Here is a 20,021-nt window from a genome sequence, read left to right as displayed (position 1 = left end):
GTTCATTTATCCATCACTGTTATTGTTACTAGGGATTGTTAAAGATAAGTGTCAGAAATGTGTCATAAATACCACCTGAAATACACACAAACACACACAGAGACACAAATATATATATATTACTCTAGTATTTTATTGATTATTATTGATTAATGCATTTTTACCATGCTGTAAAAAGTGCATTACCCCAGTGTGGGCTTAAACCTACTAATAGCATAAGTGCTGTCAGTAATATTTTCATGTAAGGTGTGCCTAAATGCATATAGCCTATCAGTACTTCCAACATTTTGCTTAATGCCAGGACTTCTTCATAGAGGCTGGTGTTCTTGCGTAGAAACTGAGGCTGTCTTACCTGGGGGTCCAGGGGAACCTGGAGGCCCTGGTAAAGACATAGGTGATAGGAGTTTTTCACTCGTCATCTGCTCAGGGATGCCAGCACTGTTTGACAGCAAAGCCATCTTAGAGGAGTTACGAAAGAAAAAGAAGAAATGGTTGAATAACACTGTAAATGCCATGGAAAGTTAACTAAAAATTGCTGAATTAATTAAGCCCTTTTTTAAGCTGATTTGGAAGTTATAAGATAAGATAAGATAAGATAAGATAACCTTTATTAGTCTCACACGTGGGAAATTTGTTTTGTTACAGCAGGAAGTGGACAGTGTATATAAAACATACAAATATCTGACTGTACAATTATGCATTTAGTTTTAAAAACAGTTTTACATACAATGACTCATAAAAGCCTGCAATGTCAAACAGGAAAGGAAACTTTCACCCTGGAGGGCCAACATAAACTAAAATTAAGCTAAAATTTTATTCTCTGCCAAAGATTAAAGTTGATCATCTATCTGCACCACAGTATAAGCAGTAACCCAGCCAGATGGAAGGCCAGGCAACCCCTCTGCATTATTCAGCATGACCAGGAGCTTTCCTGCTCCTGTATACTAAGTAGCATCCTTGAGGAAAAAGTTATCTTTGATCTGAGTAGAACATCATGTAGAGCTGGTGACCCCTGGGGGTAATACCTTAAAGACCTCACCATGCTGCCAGGGCTGACAAATCAGAATTCATGCAAGACGCAGAAGCATCTGTCCATGCTGGCGCGCGCACACACACACACACACACACACACACACACACACACACACACACACACACACACACACACACACACACACACTGAAAGGTTGTGGTTCACCTGCTGATCAGTAAAAATTATACAAGACTTTAGCCTGTGACCTTGGGTACAGGTGTTCAAACTGAGGGTTCCTAACCTTTCCATGATATGAATAAATGAAATTTTTACTTACTTTTTTTCTGAAACTTTAAAGAACATCTACGTTTTTATGTTTATTTTATTAAACAAAAACAATGAAAACTAACATACTGCTGTCATGCACATGTGTAGCTCAGTTTGCAAGATTTGTGATATTTCTGTTGAGTTTGTGGGTGAAATGGACCAATCCAATGCGCACATTTTTACCTTCTGTTTAAGCTGTAGGACAGACATCTTAATTTGGTAGAAATCATCACACGTGGCTGAGCAGGTTCCAGTATTCATGACATTATCAGACTTCTCAAAGAGATGTACTGCTGGGAAATGGGAAAATGTTTATGTTAACATAATGCTTTTCTTAGAAAACTGTCAGGAAAACAGACTTTACTGAAGAAGCTACATCTGGCTGCTCCCTTATTCAACAAGGATCACCACAGTGGGAAGCTCCACATTTTTGATTTGGCAGATATTTATGTTGGATTCTCTTCTTGACGTAGCCCCCAAAGGGAATTGTGTCTCTTCCTGGGACCGAACCACGTATCTTTCACTTGCTTGTCATAAAGTGTAACCCAAAAGCTATGCTTTGGGAAAGTTAACCTAAAGCGTATGATTCAGAGCTGTGTTATATTGACCACATAAAGGGAAACCACAATTGTTATTACTGTCAGGTTACATTAAATCTGTCGCCAAAACAGTCTAATAATTTAAATAGTGTTGTTATGTTCAGCAGTGCTGCCTTCGTAACTATTCGATGGGTTTCTGATAAGCTGTGTGAGCAGAGTGAGGGATGAGTGGCTTATGTTCTGAAGGCAAAAGCAGCAAAACAGTTATTTAGTCTTATAGTTCTGTTTGTGCTTTAGTCTTTTCAGAAACAGGTATTAAAACCTGAAATGAGGAAACTATTCATGGAACAGTTCTGACTTTATTCTGATCTGATTTGTACAACCGGATAGTGACTGCTTTCTTTGTGTGATGAATATAAGATTGAGCAGTTTTGTTCTTGCAGACACTCTCTTTTTTAATAATTGGGGAAAAGCAATTGGTCCACTACGAAAGTACGGATACTAATCTAACATCTAGTTGGGTGGAGTTTAGCTGAATTCTAAACTGAACTAAAGTTGGCAGGGGGCTGTAAAAAATGAGTCAGTCGCTGGAAAGTGCAGAATTAAAATGAGTTCAGAGTTAACAATGTGATTTAATAACATATTGTTACAACTGAAAATAACTCTACATGTCTTTTTTTCTTACTTTCCTTTCCACTTTTTCAGCTTTTTGCTCGTTCGTCCAGATTAAAACGATAATATCTTTTTCTTTTTTTTGCCTGTCCCGTTTGGCTCTTTTGCCATCAGAATTATTGTCTAAAGGCCCAACGGATTTACTTTACCAAATGGACCATCCCAGCCTTGCCGTAATGGTCATTTGATTCACCTTTTATTGTTTATTTTATTTTCACTTACTGAATACGGGACAGACTTGACTGGGGAAAGAAAGGGGAGAAAGAAAGAGGGAAAGAAAACAGCTGGGGAAGAGGGAAGGATAAAGGGCAAACAACAAAAACCAACAAAATAAGCAGACAAAAAATACAATATCAATCAGGGGTCCGTTCTTCGTACCTCGCTAAGTAAGTTAGCTGGATTTGATTGTTGACGATTTCGCGTGATCCTGGATCGTTCGGTTCCCCGAAGCTCATCCGGGACTTGCTGTCATAGCAACAGACCGTAAGCGTAAACCTGCTCGGGAGCAGGCTTACTTTATGTAAACAGGATTAGATCGCGGCCACCAGGTATGTCCGCTTCATTTATACGAAAGCAACAGCGATATTACCACTGTTTACCATAAATAAATAATCAATGTAACTAAAGATAATGCAGACTTGATCCTTTATTGATTTCAACAGATACATACAGGTCATTTCCTAAAAAAGGGAAATGTACTATTAACATTCTATTCATGTATTTGATTATTCAGATGTAATTCATATTTAGAGTAGTAATGTAAATTACTTCGTGTAATCAAGATGAGAGACCACGGCTATAAAAGCGAAGGTGGATTTGGGAAGCCTGTCGCAGCCATGTCCTGTCCGTATACGCGAGCACCCATTGCGGAAGGTGCAAGATTGATAAGGAGAGTCCTCAGAATTCAGCGTATATTGCGGGACAGACAGGATCCTTTAGCTCAGCGCGACAGTGTGCTCATAGAGAGATATCGATTTCCCGTGAGGGTATTATTACTTAACCAACTTGTTGACGAGGGGGTGCAGGACCACCACCTGTCTTTTTGTGCTCTGCCCTTTTCTTGGTTGCTGTTATAAACAAACAGATTATTTCAGGGTCTCTTTCCAAGAGACTAAAAGCAATATAAGTGATAAATATTACCATTCTGTAGAATATTCTTATATTTCACTTTTACTTGTTCCCATGTTCTAGTGGGTCCTGTTGTGGCTCTAATGTGAAAGAGGATATAATGTAATATAATAAATTTACCCTACCGCCTACTGGTGTTGGCCAGAGGGGCCGATGGGCGATATGGCAGCCTGGCTTCTGTCAGTCTGCCCCAGGGCAGCTGTGGCTACAACCGTAGCTGCCTCCACCAGTGTGTGAATGTGAGAGTGACTGAATAGTGGCATTGTAAAGCGCTTTGGGTGCCTTGAAAAGCGCTATATAAATCCAATTATTATTATTGTATTATTAAATTACTTACGAGTTTAATTTGTCAGCAACTTTCTGCCAGCCCTCTCTCCTTGCTTTTGCAGCCTTTGCAGTGTTCCCTTGCGTTTAATTAAACTCTGAAACTCCTGAAATCCCTCATCAAGAGTTCTTGCTCTGCTGCCGAAAAATACCGAGCGCGCTCCTTCGACATTTTCGCCGACCAATCAAAGGGTTGCCGATCAATGTTTCTACTATCGATGCGTAGCCCCTGTTAACCACCCAGTGATCTCACATTACTTCATCCAGCTGTACTAATCGTCAACACAGGTGTGTTCGGAGAACCGGATATAGCGAGCTCAGGTTAGCGCGATGATTTGATCTTGGATGTAGTAAGCGAGTACGAAGAACGGCCCCTGGATCACCTGTTGAGAAAGAAAAAAGAAAACAAGCAGAAGAAAAAAAAGAGCAACATAATAAACAACATCATGATGATCTATGGGAATATAACAGTAAATACTAAATATTAAACATTATTGTGCAGCACATAAGATCAACAGAACACAGTGTGCTTTGAGGTAGGAGCCAAAAAGGGTGTAGTTTGTGGTGTGACACCCGTGTGTACACCTGTGAGCATGAACGCGCTTGTTTTAAAAGGTTCCTTCATGTAATGATCTGCTAGAGGGTGTGGGGGGCCACAGCCCCGTCCTCCAGGGCATGAAGCAGGTATGGAGGAGATCAAAACTCCAGACATCCAGAGGCCCCCAGAACACAAGAGACCAAGGAAGACCAACAGAGGGGCAGCCGCGCCACTGTCCCAGAAAGAGCTGAGGAGAGTCCCAGATGAGGGCTCACTCAGCAGCCGCGGAGCAGAAGCCAGGGGGAGTTGCAGTGACGCGCCCGTGAGCCCCACCCCAAGTGGCCCGAGTGAGCCCCGAAAGCAGCCACCAAGGAGTGAGCCGGTGTGTACCTGGACGCCCATCCCCGGACACAAAGAACCACCAACGCACCGATGTCTGAGGGCGTCTGCCACTGGCAGGGGAAGTGGTGGGGGGAGATAGGCCTCCATACCTTGGAGGACCTGGGATGTCCCTAGAGAGGTGGCGTCTGATACCCAACCTGACATATAGACACAGACAAAGAGGCACACACAGATACAGACATCCATTCCCACCCTCATGCTCTCATATGCAATAAATAAAACGATAATATCTAATCAATAAACTTGCACATACCTCACATTCCTATGGAAACAAAGCCCATAAAAAGCACACTGTAGCTCTTCTAGTTTGGTCTCGAGCCTGTGGTTGAATGGTGAAACTGTCTGGATATTATTTTCCCCCACTATATTACAAAACAGCGGGACATAAAGTGGCAGCATGATGTGTACCGCAGTTTCTCATTCTCCAGCTTTTTTCTGAACTATAGTATGCAATGGAAGATGAACGCAAGGGAGGAAGTAGCAAATCTTTAGCACTTTACTGCTTCATTGCAACTGAATCTGAAGCAAAATAAGAAAAAAAATGTTTTTTTATCGCCTAGAACATTTGAGCTTTCTTCAAATACACCCAGCAAATCAGGAAAGATCAGGAGTCAAAGGGGCAGCAGCACGTTGAGGAGACAGAACCATTCTGACATGCACAAGGGTCGAAGATGTCTAATGACTCCCAGGTGTCTGTGTTTTGCAGTACCCCTCCTCTTCCTCCGCCTCCCTCTCTCGCTCACATACACCAATAACAAGCTGTCAGCTTCACGTCACAGTCAGAGGTGCCCTTGAATAAAGACAAAATGTCAGTCTCTTTATTCAAGGGCACGTCTGACTGTGAGGTGACCTTGGCTGAAGAGAAAATGTCAATCTCACCTCTCTCCCCCTTGGTGCATGTTTTCCCATCTTCTTCCAGGAAGTAGCCTTTCTCACACTCACACCTGTAGCTCCCCACAGAGTTAATGCAGATCTGAGAGCATGCAGTCATGTTTTTGTCTGCGCATTCATTGATGTCTGCATCATGCGGTGACAAGAGGGAGATAAAAGAAAGACAAAGTGTCACTTCGGGTCACTTAGGTTTTACTGACAAGCACAACCTCATGATAATTTAAAGAAATATATATAAAAAATATTCATCGTAAGGTATTTTGTCTTTGTACAAAAGGAGCACAGGCTTCTTTTAAATGACCGTTAAGATCAAATAATCAAACATTATTTTAAAAGATGACACTGATTAATATGTATGTGGTGTACCCACCCAGACAATAGGGCTTCTCTCGCCTTCTGTGACGCTCACGGTCATAGCGATAGCCGGGGTAACAGGTACACACCACTCTGCCGAAATGATCGGTACACTGCTGCTCACAGGGGGCGCCGGCACATACGTCATAGTCTGGACATAAATGAAGCGCTTTGTCAGTATGAGCAAGAAAACAGAAACTGAGCATCTCAGATCCATCTACCATTAAGTTTTTATTATTACATATTATAAGACTAAAGACTGGATGGGTTTGGGAAGAATTCCCAAAATAATCAGAGAAGCACAGGAGAGATATCCAGTTTCATACCTTCAGGAATGCACTGGCCCAGAACAAACTTAAAGCCCTTGCAACACTTCTTTCTGTAAAATATCAAAGGAACATGTGCATAAGAAGACAAATTCACTACTTTAATACCAAAGGTGTATTTACATAAAATATACAGTACTGTGAGAATATACAGAAATGAGCTCCTCTTTTTCTCTTTGTATTTTGCTTCCAAGGAACCAGACTTACAGTTCTTTTAAGTGATCTTGAGCAACACTTCTTCAGGTCGAAAAATGCTTTTCCGCTCATGTTCAGTCCACTCCTTGTACCCGAACATTTTCAGAGGAATGTTTTCGCTGTGTTAAGCCTAACACTGACCTATGAATAATTAAAGTATTACAAAAGGCCCCTAACATACAGGGATGAACCAATGTTTTCTCTACAGATAACAAAAATATTAACAAAGAACAACATTTAAACTGTACCTTTGGGCACTTTAGCAACCTGTCCCAAAATATATAATTTGTCCCTTTCCTTAGCTGAATCGACAAGAAATGCCAAAGATAGCACAGTCTGACGGGTATAAAATACTGTAGTACTTCAGCACCAATAAAACAATTACTTAAATGGAATGCTTATTGAACCTCTTAACACTGACCTATGAATCACTGAAACATAAAAAAGGCTCTTAACTTACAGGATGAACCAGTGTTGTTTTTACACATAACAGAAAACTTAGCAAAGAGCCAATTTCAAATTGTATCTTTGTTACTAGTGTGTTGTAAGAACACATAATTTGTTTCCATTTCTTTAGCTGATTGAATCCATGAAACTCCCAAAGATAACACAGTTTGACAGACATACAATAGTATTTTTTGCACAATCAAGTTGATTCCCAAAGAGCTATTAGCTGAAACGCTGCCATATTGTAGCATAATGTACAGTGTGGACTTAAAAAAGTGGACAACTGGAGAACAAAAGAAGATGTGGCAGGCCTTAAAAATGATCTACAGCAGATGAACAGTATCTAAAAGTCATGTCCTTAAGAAATAGGAAAAAATCCAGAAAACACATGACACAGGTCCCGAGAGACACATCAGGTCCTTCAGTTGATCCATCTACTGTTGACTAAAGCCTCATTAGAAATGGTCTCAGTGTAAGGGTGGCTGTTGAGAACCCATTCCCCCAGGGAGATGGGGAGAAAAGGCTGAGGTATGCCAAATTACCCAAGAACTAGACTGAAAATCATCGGTAACAGGTCTGATGGAAAGATGGATCCAAGTATAAGATTTCTGGGTCATAAATATATGGAAAACATCAGGAAAGAGGTAAAACAGTCATTTTCTATAGCCATCTGCTTGGCGCTCTGTCATGTTTAGGACTGCAACAGCGATCTAGTGAATGCTGATGGAACGTGTTGACAACACTATTTAAACGCATCTGATTGGCGACACCTTCATTTTTCAGCAAAATTATCCCAAACACACTGCCAGTGCAGTAAAAGCATACCTGGATTAAAAAAACATACACAAGGAGCACTGTCAGTCATTGATTAGCCTCCTCAGAGCACAGGCCTCAGACTTATTACAGCAATGTGGGATCATCTTGACAGAGAATGAAACAAAAAGGCAGCCAACATCCAAAGAAGACCTTTCAACGTCCTTTAAGAAGCTGGGAGAACTATTCCTGAAGACTGCTTAAAGAAATTAGAAGAAAGCTCGCTAAGAGACTTCAGGCTGTGTTGAAGAATGAAGGTGGTCATACCAAACACTGACTTTCAAGCTTTTAAGAAAAGTAAAAACTAAACTGCTGTTCCAATATTTCAGGCTGTTTATATGCACGTGTTTGAAGAAATCTAAAACTAATTTTGTTATGCACGCACATGCACACATAACCACACACACACACACACACAAACAGCTGTCGGCAGATCTCGTTGCTGTGTCTGTTTCTGCATGTTTGCTCAGGTCTAATTACACTTCTTTGAATTTCAACATAATTCAGAGGACTGTAAGTTGACTATGGTAGTTTTTTATTTAAAAAAAACATTTGTGACTCTTCAGGTTTCCACAGGAGGAAATTAACCTGCAAAAACCAGATTTGAACCCTTACCTCAAACTTAACACTTTAACTCATGCACAAGTGATTATCATACAAAAGGAACACTCACCACTCAAGAGATTCTTAATGGGGAAAGAGCAGGCCATGTGTAACGCATCTATGTATAAATTCAAATATGGTGCACTGATGTATTTTTCACTGAGTACATATGATTTGCTGGGTTGTTGAATTGAGTGCAGTGATTCTGAACATCAGAGAGAGGGGTTTTAGCACATAAATGAGGTACTGGTCAGTTCCTGAAATCAGTCAAGATGACCACCATTGTTGATCCGCATAGTATGAAACATACTGACTGAGGAACAGATTTATGCATGTACCACACACACACACACACACACACACACACACACACACACACACACACACACACACACACACACACTGGACGCTGTCACAGAAGCGCTGATTAAGACAACTGGCAACTTCAAGAGCTGCTACTCTTTTTAATCTTTCCTTGTCATATTTGTACTGTAAATCAGTTTGTAAAGCAGGTATGAAATTATTGTACAGAAAACATATACAGCAGATCTGTGCACATCTGTCTTTCAATTTATGTTTATTGCATCCCAGCATACTGAATGTTGGGAGAAGCTTGGATTTAGACACCCTGAGAGAGTAGATCTGAGGATGGCTTCCTGCGTGACCCAATATCGCATGTCGTAATAACATCCCCCTGAGGGCAGAAGGCACTTATAGCAAATAACCAGCTTAGCAAAATAACCAGGGTTAGCTGAACAATCATGAGAAAACAAACATCTATGTCCGTCTCCAAAGGATCACGAAAGAGGCAACAGCATCCCATGGAAACTGGATCCCAAGCTGTGTTCAAGTTCATTTTTACTGAGCTGCATCTTTTGTTTTATTAAATTAGCATCCAGGGAAATGCTGATTATCTCTATCATTTTATACCTCGCCGTACTGTCTCTCATTATATTATTAAATAAACATGTGTAATTGCACTGGTATTTGGTTTCCTTGCTGATAAAAGAGCACTTTAAACACAACTAAGTATTATCTGACATTTTCCATTTTTACAAATTGGCTAAATGTAAATTACTGATTTATTATGACACCACTTGGTTAAACATTTGTATTTTGACATGTGTGCACACAAAAACGAAGAGATAAAGGGTAAAGACATGACCTGTCTAAAAGTTAAAACAACATGCTTTGTAAAGACATGGGCTGATAGATGCTTGGGTTTAAGGTTGGTGCACTAAGGCAATAAAATATCCTCAAACTATCCACATGATTTATTTCCTGATTGTGAAAAATCAGCCACAACTCCTTAATGGAAGTCCTCAGAGATAAATGGATAATATATGATAACAAAAAATGTACATGTCATATAGTGAAGTACATGCTCTAAAACGAATGCACTGTGTTGATATTACTGGCCATTTCTGTCAAATTCCTACATTGTGTAGTGGTTAGGGTTGTAGCTAGTGTTTGTAGTCTACACAAGTGTAACACTGAAGCGCTGAAGTGCTGGGATTAAGTGTGATGACGGATACCTTAACTGTCATAAATGCAGCGTGTACCAAGACAACTCCTGATTCACCAAAAACTATTTAGCAATTTACTTCTGCTCCTCTAACACTGTTTAATAGCAGAAAATGCTCTTATCTTAATCACGCTCCACACTTGGGGAGAGTCAGGGATCACGACATGAATGCTTCTTTGCTCTCTTACCAACAACAACTATTAAGGAGTTTGTGCACGGCCACTTAACCACAAAGCACTTTATGATTCAGCACACAAAACAAAACCCCGCCGAGTTTTGACGCACAGAGCCTTGGCACTTTTCGCAACAACAGCTCTCTCCCCTGCAAGCCTGCCGTTCGCTCATGTGCTTCATGCAAATCGGCAAACAAATTTGAAACACATGTGGATTTCATTCATATTCATGAGTGAAAGAACAAGGGAGAAAGATTTCCCAGGTGCATTCATGCCACTTTTCTACAAGAATATCAGGGAGTCACAGGCCTGCACACGCACAATGCCCGCATGTTGTGACTGACACTTGATTTCACACACACTAGACTGTGAAAACCTGCACTTATTCAGAGTGATCAGGACAACACACAGCCTGTTTGTTTTGTCACCTGTGCCTTTTTCTTCACCACAAGGTTATTTAAATGTGCTAGTAATGCATATCTTCTTACAGGGGGGCCCCTGAAATCTAGACATAAACTAGTCTGACCTCAGTTACCCGAGGTGAACCATAAGCACTCTAATTACCTTATAAACAGAAGCCCTTCCCTGAACCAACACGGTGCACCCAGCTTGGCCTGGCAGTGCCTTGTGACACACTAATTCACCACAGCACACAGAAGCATCAATGTCAACATTTGGATACAGCAAGAAATTCGAAAAATAAATCGATCATCGCTTTACAAAAAAGGAAAAATATCAAACTGAATGGTAACACACTCACACACAAACACACAGCTGTGAGACAACACATGCACTCTGCTCCATGGAGGCTTATTTGTCTAACATTGCTGCCAGTGATTCTGCATTCCTCACAAGAGAAGATGTTTCTCAAAGTGAAGAGGATGCAGCTTCTGTTCTCAGATTAGCCTGATCGTGCTAAAAAGAGTGGGACATAAACGAAACCATCGTTATGACCATATAATGACTACCAGGATTTTCTGTTTTTCTTGGACTTGTGTTTATATTAATTAAAGTCTTGGTAGCTTGAAGAGACAAAACAAACAAACTGAAGACACTGATGACATTTTCAAGAGTGGAGCTTTTACAAATGACTCATAAATAAATAAAAGGATGGCTACAATCATAAAAACAAAAGAACACGCTAACAGAAACATATCATTAATAAACAAATGCATATAACCATCCACAACAAAACTTATTTCATCATCTACCCCATTTGACGGACTTCTGATGCAGCTATGGTTTGTTCTATGAGGTTCTTCCTAATTAGTTTAGATTTTTAGGCAAAGCTTCAGAGTAGAATAAAAATATTATGACTGTGGATGTGGGTTGTGAGTCTGATTGTGAGTAAGGTTACCTTACACCCTGACCTTCCAGAGACTCTCTGTACTTTGAAAACATTTGGTGATAAAACACCGATCTACAGTTTCTACATTAGAAACTAAAATTATCTAAAAAAAGGCAGAATTTCAGGTCTGAACTCAACACGAAACACAAAACAAAACAGACTTTATTGATTGTTTATATTTCCATTCTTTTCAGATCTTTCACACATTGACCAGTTGAATATGTATATATTATTTACACGTGTAATTTGACATCTGTGAAGGTAGTGTACATAGGTAAGGTAAACTACATAGGTTAGTGTAATTTGTTCATCGATGTTGTGTTTTCATGTATTTCTATTTGTTATTTGACCTGCCCAGGGACTGTTAAATTAAGTTAAATCTGGTACAATGCATCGTTTTCCTTAGGAGATTAATGTTTTTTGTATATGGTCCCTGACAACTAAAGAGGGAAAATTAAATGGAGTGAACGTGAGTGGCTGCCAAAGAATAGCTGATATGCTGGTTATTCTGACAATAACTTTCCCCAGCCTGCTGAGTCCGTATCTGATGATCAGTCTCAAAGGCCTCTGATAATTTGCCACGCTAACTGAACCTTCAGACTATTTATTCTCTCTGGATCGCAGACATTTTCCCATTTTTTCTTCTCACTCTTTGGCACTTTGGCACAGTCCTTTCAATTTCTAGTTTCTTTGAATTCTCTTCACTTTTTACTAGTTTCATTGCACCACATCACCGCCATCAGCACCGTCTATTCGCCTCACAGTCTGCATGAACGTGCTATGTGTCGTGAGATGCTAGTGTAAATACAACAGGACCTCCTGTTTATACTGCAATGAATCTGGTGTGAGCTTTAGTCAACTGATTGTTGTGGAAAACCTGCAACACAGGACTTTGCGTGGTTGCACAAAACCATCTGTTAAATCAGACGTTTCCTCATCAACAGTACCTCTGCCCAAATTCTTTTTCAGTCTTTCAGTCTCATGTTTGGACCGCAAGAGCTTCCTCTTGCAGTTCTTTCAGAAATATTCTCCTGCAGCCGCCAGTTTCTAATCTAGATCCCAAACACAGACCTCTGAAATGTTCACAAAGCAACTGTTCTGCAGACATATTACATGCTTAGTATTCCATGCCGTTCATTAACAGCTCACTTTCACCTTTACTGCAGGATCCTCTGCTGTTTAGCAGAATTTTCAAGCTCTAGCCGATATCATCACTCCCTCACTCAGCTATCAGATGCTTTAAAAATAAGCTATAATAAGAAGTTTCCAGTGAGCACTAATTTAACAGTAAGTGTAGGGGTTGTTGAAGTGTTCTGCAGAGACACCAAACTGAGGAACTTGTCCAAGTGTTTAACCCTTATCTTGAAGAAAACCAGACTTGAGTGAATGATTGTGACATGACAAGAGTAATAATTCTCACAAATTAGCAGTCAGAGGTAGTGACATGAATGTTATGAATGACATCTTTTGTTAATATTAATGTTACTGAGGTAAACTCTAAGAAATGTGTGAGGGTCAGAACTGGAGCAGTAATGGGTCACATTTCTTTGGATCAAGCTGACAGTACTTGAGCTTTGTTATGTGCATTTATGAGCAAACTCTTGGTATAAATATCTGTCCTTCGAGGAAGGAAACAGAGGACAAGGGGATAAAGTCCTCTTTAAGCCAGAAACATTCAATGTGTGTGCTCAGATGTTCGACCTTTACACTCGAGCTTCATTTTTATGGCAAAGGTTTAGCTTAGCAGCTGTTTGGGCTCTTGTGTGCTGCAGACACTTCCTGGATGTTATATCACGATTCAGTGTGTTTTTCATTTAAGTTTCGCAGAACAGTTAGAAGAAAGAGAGATGGCATATACGTAGGTCCTGAAAAACTCTTGCGGATGTTTTCCATATTTGTATATTGCTGGGAAGGTTGGAGCATTTTATTATGTCTAGGATTCTCTTGAATCACTGTGTATCTAGCTTCCTCCAAATATTTTAACGAAAACAGCCACTCCCTTCAAAATATTCCAAAAAAAATTCCCTCCTACTGATGAAGAAACAAAGAAAAAAACAACAGTAATACCAGATATTGCCTCAAAATGAAGTGAAACCTCAGGTCAACCGAGGCCTGCTCCCTTCATGTAGTCATCACAGATTATAGTTACAAATGCAGACAAATTCAGCCACGCAGACACAGGCGCATAAAGACATAAGACTCTCTCTGCAGCTTCAGGGACATCACGGTGTAATATAAACCAGTTTTTTAAGGCCTCCTGGTTTGGACGTGTGTTTCTGAGCTTCATTTAGATTATGTCATTTAGAAATAAAACTCCGGCATGTCACAATGTGTCTTATTTCTGCAAACATGCAATAGTTGTCAAGACAAACAGTGGCTAAGGTTCAGCCAACGCATTACAGCCAGACAAAACTAAAGAACATTAAGAGAGACAGTTGCGTCTGCCAGTGCTGTATCCAAAAAAGGGGGGAAAATTCTCCCTGGTGAAAATGATTTCACAGGAACACATAAAAAACAAACTACGGAGTGCATCTTCCAAATGCCTGGATACCTTTGTGTTTTCCAAACCTCCCACTGAGAAAACAAAAGACTCTTGGAAAGGTCATTCTTTCTGCTAAAAATAATACACTCAGAATGAAATAATCAGATGGTTGCAGACCATAATTTTCTCTGTAGCAGCGAGCAGGGGATCTTAACATTCTTTCTTTGCGTCTGTTGCTCTTACTTCAGCTCCGCGCTATCTCCAATTATTATCACTTATTATAATGTAATTAAAGGCAACTGTTTGGAAACACCATAAAAGGTAACTGAGCTTGGAAAATGTGTTTTTCCACTAGCTGATATATGTCTGGTAGAAGGAGGTTATTACCAACAGCAGTTGGAGCATGATAACCTCTAAACCCACTGTGTAGTCTAAGTTGACATTGCATAGACTGTGGCATCCAAGAACAACTCAGCTGTTCAAGGTTACAAGAAAAATAAATTAACCATGTCTGGACTATACTAGGGTGACAGATGTGCAGAAAATTATTGGCCACTGCACTGTTTTCTGCTGACACACCTATAGCCTAACAAAAGAGTTCACTTTAAAATTTCCCTAACAATTCAGGTTTAAAGATTCACCTGGAAGAGCAGGTATCAGGGCAATGCAAAAGAGCATCCGAACAGACGCCCAGACACTCAGCCTTGGCTTTCCATCAAATTATGTGTTTTGGCTAAAACCTTTTTTATAACAATGTGGCACACAATCAACCCTCTGGAATCTGCAAAACTCTAAATATGAGCTTAAGTATCACAAAAGAGCTGTGTTATGTATTATACAAGAAGCGCTATGTTTGGATCTTCACTGCAAATTGCATGATGTCATATAAAAACACTGCATTAGGTAAGCTTGAGTGCGATGTCCTGCGCTTACTGGGAACGGCCTAATCCAGAGCTTGAAAGGGAATGGTATTAAAACCTCAAGCATATCCAAGACTCAGAAATAATAATTTCACTTGTTTTATGGGAAGCTAAATCCTAATGCTACAGAAAAGAAGGGAGCAAGCCGCATACAGAGACTGTGAAGGCCGAAACTTGGAGGATAAGTAAGAGCAGCTCTGAACATCAATTCAACCGGGAAAATAAAAACTGTTTAGATTAGACTCACCAGCCAATTCAACCCAGTACTTGCAAGGTTTAACGAATTAAGTGTCCACTGAGTGTATTCGCACATACTGTATATCTGCTCAAATAAAAATGATGCCTCATTTGATCACTAGCATGGTATGTTAACTGTCTGAACTCGTTGCTCACAGCCTGTTACAGTCGCACAGATCTGGTACACAGCTAAGGTCTCTCTGGATTGGATTTGTGCAAATGTATTGCTCAATTTCATGGCACTTATTTCAAACAGCTTAATTTTTGCCCTTTTGTTTTCACATGCTCTCTTGTGACACGCTGGTAACAGAGAGGCTTAGTAAATGAAGGAAAAATGCGAAAATCTGCTTCCAGAGCTCTGTGTAGCAGCAGAATATGTTGCTTTTAATTACATGAAAGTGTTTCATTGTGGTTAGAGGAAACTTTCAACATTTTGACAAGTGCACTTATTTATCTATGTGCGAATAAATGAAGAGTGAGACATCTTTGAAGTCTGTACGAACATGAAGCTATAGCCAGCAGCCTCTTAGTTTTCACTGACTGGAAACATGTAAAAAAAACTTGTTTGGCATGTTTAATTAGCAAAAATACAAGAGAGAAAAAGCCCCCAGTCACACACAGCCAGGCTGTTCTCCCCTATTTCCAAACAGATTTTAAACCGAGTAAGCTAACGGCCCCCTGGCTCCAACTTCATTTAGTGCATCTGTTAGAGTAGTACTGATCTTCTTATCTCACTGTCTGCTACAAAGCAAACACGCATGTTTCTTAAACATTAGAATAACCTTAAAACAATTCATTGTATTCTTCTCCTCTGTAAGAGTCTCTTTTAGTAACTGCATAACATCCTGAATTAACAAACAATAAACAAGTGCTCTGCCTGTCATGCAGCCATACTAGGAATAAGATACAGCTGTTCATTGACTGCTTTTGTTTGGCTGTAAAGGTTCACTTGAAATAAGAACTTCTCTCTGTGGATCTATCTGCTGTCAACAGTTATAGCGACTACGTACAGTCATCCCGCTGTGCTGGCATCTGCAAAATAATCCAACATCTTTTTTTTTGAACAAGACTCACGCAACAAAACACTAAGCTCAGCTAAGCCACCAGCTGGCTGTAACAGAGTCAGCCCAAGCTCTTTACTCTCTCTGTAGCTTTTCCAAAGCGGTGTCTTTCTCTCAGACAAATTAAACTGAACTGTGATCACATCTTAAAAATGTTTAAATAATTCAAAACACAACACGATGAAATCGAGCTGAGAAACATTTCAATTACATGAGCTAGTAAAAGTGACACCTCAGGAAATTATAGCGAGCGTGGCTATCTGCGGCCTGTTACAGTAAACCTGATTACACCTCCATGTGTTTCTAACTCAAACCATTCTGATGGACAGAGGCCAGGTATTACGAATCCCCTTCAAACACAGATATTTCTGTGGAAGCATGCAACTTTCACTTCAGGGAAATGCTAAAAGAATCTTGCGGGGAATGATAGTCATTTAATTCCTATGTTATTATTCACAGATTTAACAGCTCATTACTTTAACTGTGAGGAAAAATCAGCTGAAAAACAAACTCTGCACTGCAAAAAAGCCATTCTACGTAAATGATGCCATAACAAGATGAAAAACTTATCTAAAAAAAAACTGTTTTAAAGAACTAAGCTCCTGAAAGGTCAACCGATATCAAAATGTGTCTGAATTTTTGCTTTTGAATGCTAATATAGTTGGATAAAAATGGTGATGTATAAAGCAGATTGTCTCTGTCTCTCTCAGTAATACTGCAGAACCTTCGCCTCATACAAAAAAACAACAACAAACTATTAATAGAAATACAAATACATTCCTCTAAACTCAAAAAGTTAGAATGGATCTTTCAGATGATAAGTACCGAATTGCTGTATGAGTTTGGCTAATAAATAAATGCTGAATTCCAGCACATATTTACATGTATTTACAGTCATGCTTCTAGTGTAGCTCTAATAAACTTTGGTTTACACTGAAAAACACAATTACTCTGTATAGTTCCATGAAATGTTGTACCACTGCCGGGTTACACTTCCAAATGATGCTAATGTGCTGAAGTCAATTCAATTGGACCGCACTCGAAAGATAGTTTGCAGTGAGTAGGACTGAGTGAACGTAAACAACAGTGTCCGCAAATGATGATGAAAGATGTTTGTGGTGCTAGGAAACTCTAGATGTTTTACTAAAATCGAAACCCAGTAAAAAATTACCAGAAAAAAAGATCAAACGTGAAAATATAACTTGACTCTGAAGCAACATCGTCTTCACTTTAATGCTAACTCTGCACAGTGTGCTGCAGATAGGGCTGATAAACATGTAAACATAGTGCAGAAGCTGCTCTGATAAACAAACTGTGTGTTGACGCCACCATTAAATTACTCCGGCGTCGGTTTTAGAATGACGTTCTTCAAAAATGAATACAATACACATCTAAATCAATGGATCTGTGACTGATTATATGAAGCCAGAGCAATATATCACATGGTTTTACATAACTACTAAACATCATGACATTAGCAATTACTTCAAAAAACTGTTATACCTAAATTATTTAATTATTATTTATTTAATTTGTTTTGCTTTTTAACAACTGTAATCCATTTTTTGGGTGTCTTCCGTTTTTTGCCACGTGCTCTTATACAAACACAGGACTACAAGCATTTGCCCTGGAACAACACTGAAAAAAAGGCCATGTTGGATTTACTTGATTCAATAGTGGACATTGGTTGCACACAAATTTTTTGCTTTGGCAGAAACTTAAACAACTGAGTTAAATCAACACAACTTTTTCATATGTAATAAACATGTGCATTTTATGTTCATAAAACGTGATTGAAACATGTTTAGATGAAGTAAGTTGAGCTCTTGGAATATTTTAATCCTTCACAATTTTGTCATTTTATTTCAACACTATTCAATAACTTTTACCCCAATACTACTTGGTCACTTAAATACTACATGTTGTCTTCATATTACATAATGTTCAACAAAGTCTAGAGTCTGGTTACCATAAAGATTGAATGGATCTACAATAGCTACCATCCTCCTAACCTTATTCTGGTGCAGGGGGGCTGGGAAATAACCCTGAAGTGATAGGTTACAAGGCAGGACAACTCACAAGTCTATCACAAACCACCATTTGCACTTACATTCACGGGTAATTTAGAATCACCAATTAACCTAACTCTAACAACTGCTTGACTTTTAACTGTGGGACGAAACCAGAATACCCAGAGAGAACCCAGTGCAAACTAGCCAGATTGTGGATTTGAACCCAGGACCACCTTAATGTGAAGCAACAGCACTAACCACCATGGCACCAATCCAGACTTAACAAAAGCAGGAAAGCTATGATTTCAAGGCTTGATGCAGAATTCTTTTGTACGTTTTTGTCCTTGACAGGTTCAACCACAATAAATAGCAATAGCATACATGTGGTGTGTCGTAGTTGTCTGCCTCTTATAACTCCAGTGATTTTCCTACAGTTTGACATCTCGTGCGATCTTGTGAATTTCATGAGTTCAGCAACTAACCACTCTTACTATATTGTATCAGGTCATCTCAACAAGAACAAATTAAGTTGTTGAATTTCGTACAGATTCTTCATGATTTAATTACATTCATAGAAACATGAAATTATTGTGTTTAAATTACAAGTTAGACTTTTTTAATGCAACAACCACCCAATTTACTTAGAGGCGGCTGCTCGATTTGACTGAGATGGATGCCTTCCTGAAACCACGATCCAAAGCATACGAGACTGAAAGTTATTGACTTACTTCACTCGAACATGATATGAACAATTTAATCTAGCCTCTCTGCATATCATGTAGTTTCTACACTATATAGTTACACTTAACTTTAAAGCATGAGGCACTTATGTTAAATACACGCAAGATGCTTATGTAAATCCAAGAGTTGGCCAATCCCTTTTTTTCAGTGAACTTGTACTATTGCCCATTTTCAAAAACTCCCAAAAAAGGTAGGGGGAAGTGGGACTATCCAAACTTGTCTTTTCTCCCAGGGTGCTGCCTCAATAGTGCAGCCAGAAAGCACGAAAAGAATTACTACTGTACCTGTGCTAGTCTCATATCACTGGAAAACACACTCAGTCATCACGCAAACGTTGTTCTAGGGAGCGATCAACGTTAAAAATCGTGCCTGGTCCAACTTCCTCAGATGTTTCTCATGTGTTTCTCATGTGCTCCTCAGCCACAGCGCTGCAGTGTGAAAACAGCTACTGACTATTACGTGTAGGTGTTAAGTGGTTACTGTATTTTTTTCTGCTTTCAGCATATGTTCATGACAAGAAATGAGTAATCAAATGGAGATGTGAGGAATGTGAGGTTAGCCCGCTCGAGGCTTTCTGGTGTTTGTGTTATTTTTATGTTGCAGTGAAACTGAATTTTCCTTCCAGCGACTGCACATAGAAATTAGCCAACAATGGCTTACTCATGTTCTGATTATTGCTGGGCGCTGCGTGTAAATGTGCAAATAAAATGCACATTTATGGGGAGAAGAAGGTAAGATGAGGACAACGATAAAGGACAGCAAATTTAGGCAGGCTGGTATTATGTAGCTCCAAAACTAGTGTAATAAAGTCTGCAGAAAGGGACTGAGCCACTGACGGCGGCGGCAGTGATGATTATCGTTAAAATAAATGACATCTGACTTACAAATATTGAAATTCAGTAACAAATGAAAAAAATTCTCAACGGAAGGGGAAACATCTGTCGAAAACCACAAAACCTGAGGTCCCTCTTCCAAAATGTGTTATTAACA

At 39.5% G+C, this 20,021-nt stretch overlaps 1 protein-coding gene across 3 annotated transcripts in view; it reads right to left on the bottom strand.

Moving 5' to 3' along the window:
* ccbe1 (collagen and calcium binding EGF domains 1) overlaps window positions 1-20,021 on the bottom strand; it is a 39,363-nt gene that overhangs the window by 4,814 nt on the left and 14,528 nt on the right. For 2 of the 3 annotated variants that reach the window (XM_005948918.3, XM_042214908.1), the window contains 5 exons: window positions 6,475-6,527; window positions 6,165-6,299; window positions 5,783-5,920; window positions 1,484-1,593; window positions 353-458 (listed from right to left, as the gene is read on the bottom strand). In XM_005948918.3, the coding sequence (XP_005948980.1) occupies window positions 353-458; window positions 1,484-1,593; window positions 5,783-5,920; window positions 6,165-6,299; window positions 6,475-6,527 (542 nt within the window). The remainder of the gene's footprint in view (window positions 1-352; window positions 459-1,483; window positions 1,594-5,782; window positions 5,921-6,164; window positions 6,300-6,474; window positions 6,528-20,021) is intronic. The other variant, XM_005948919.3, reaches the window with a different exon arrangement.

The sequence above is a fragment of the Haplochromis burtoni genome, unplaced genomic scaffold (genome assembly GCF_018398535.1).
Source record: "Haplochromis burtoni strain Fernald_Lab_line unplaced genomic scaffold, NCSU_Asbu1 Contig_626, whole genome shotgun sequence".
NCBI lineage: Eukaryota > Metazoa > Chordata > Actinopteri > Cichliformes > Cichlidae > Haplochromis > Haplochromis burtoni.
Note: the sequence above shows the minus strand (reverse complement) of the source record. Positions and strands in the feature narration are given on the sequence as shown.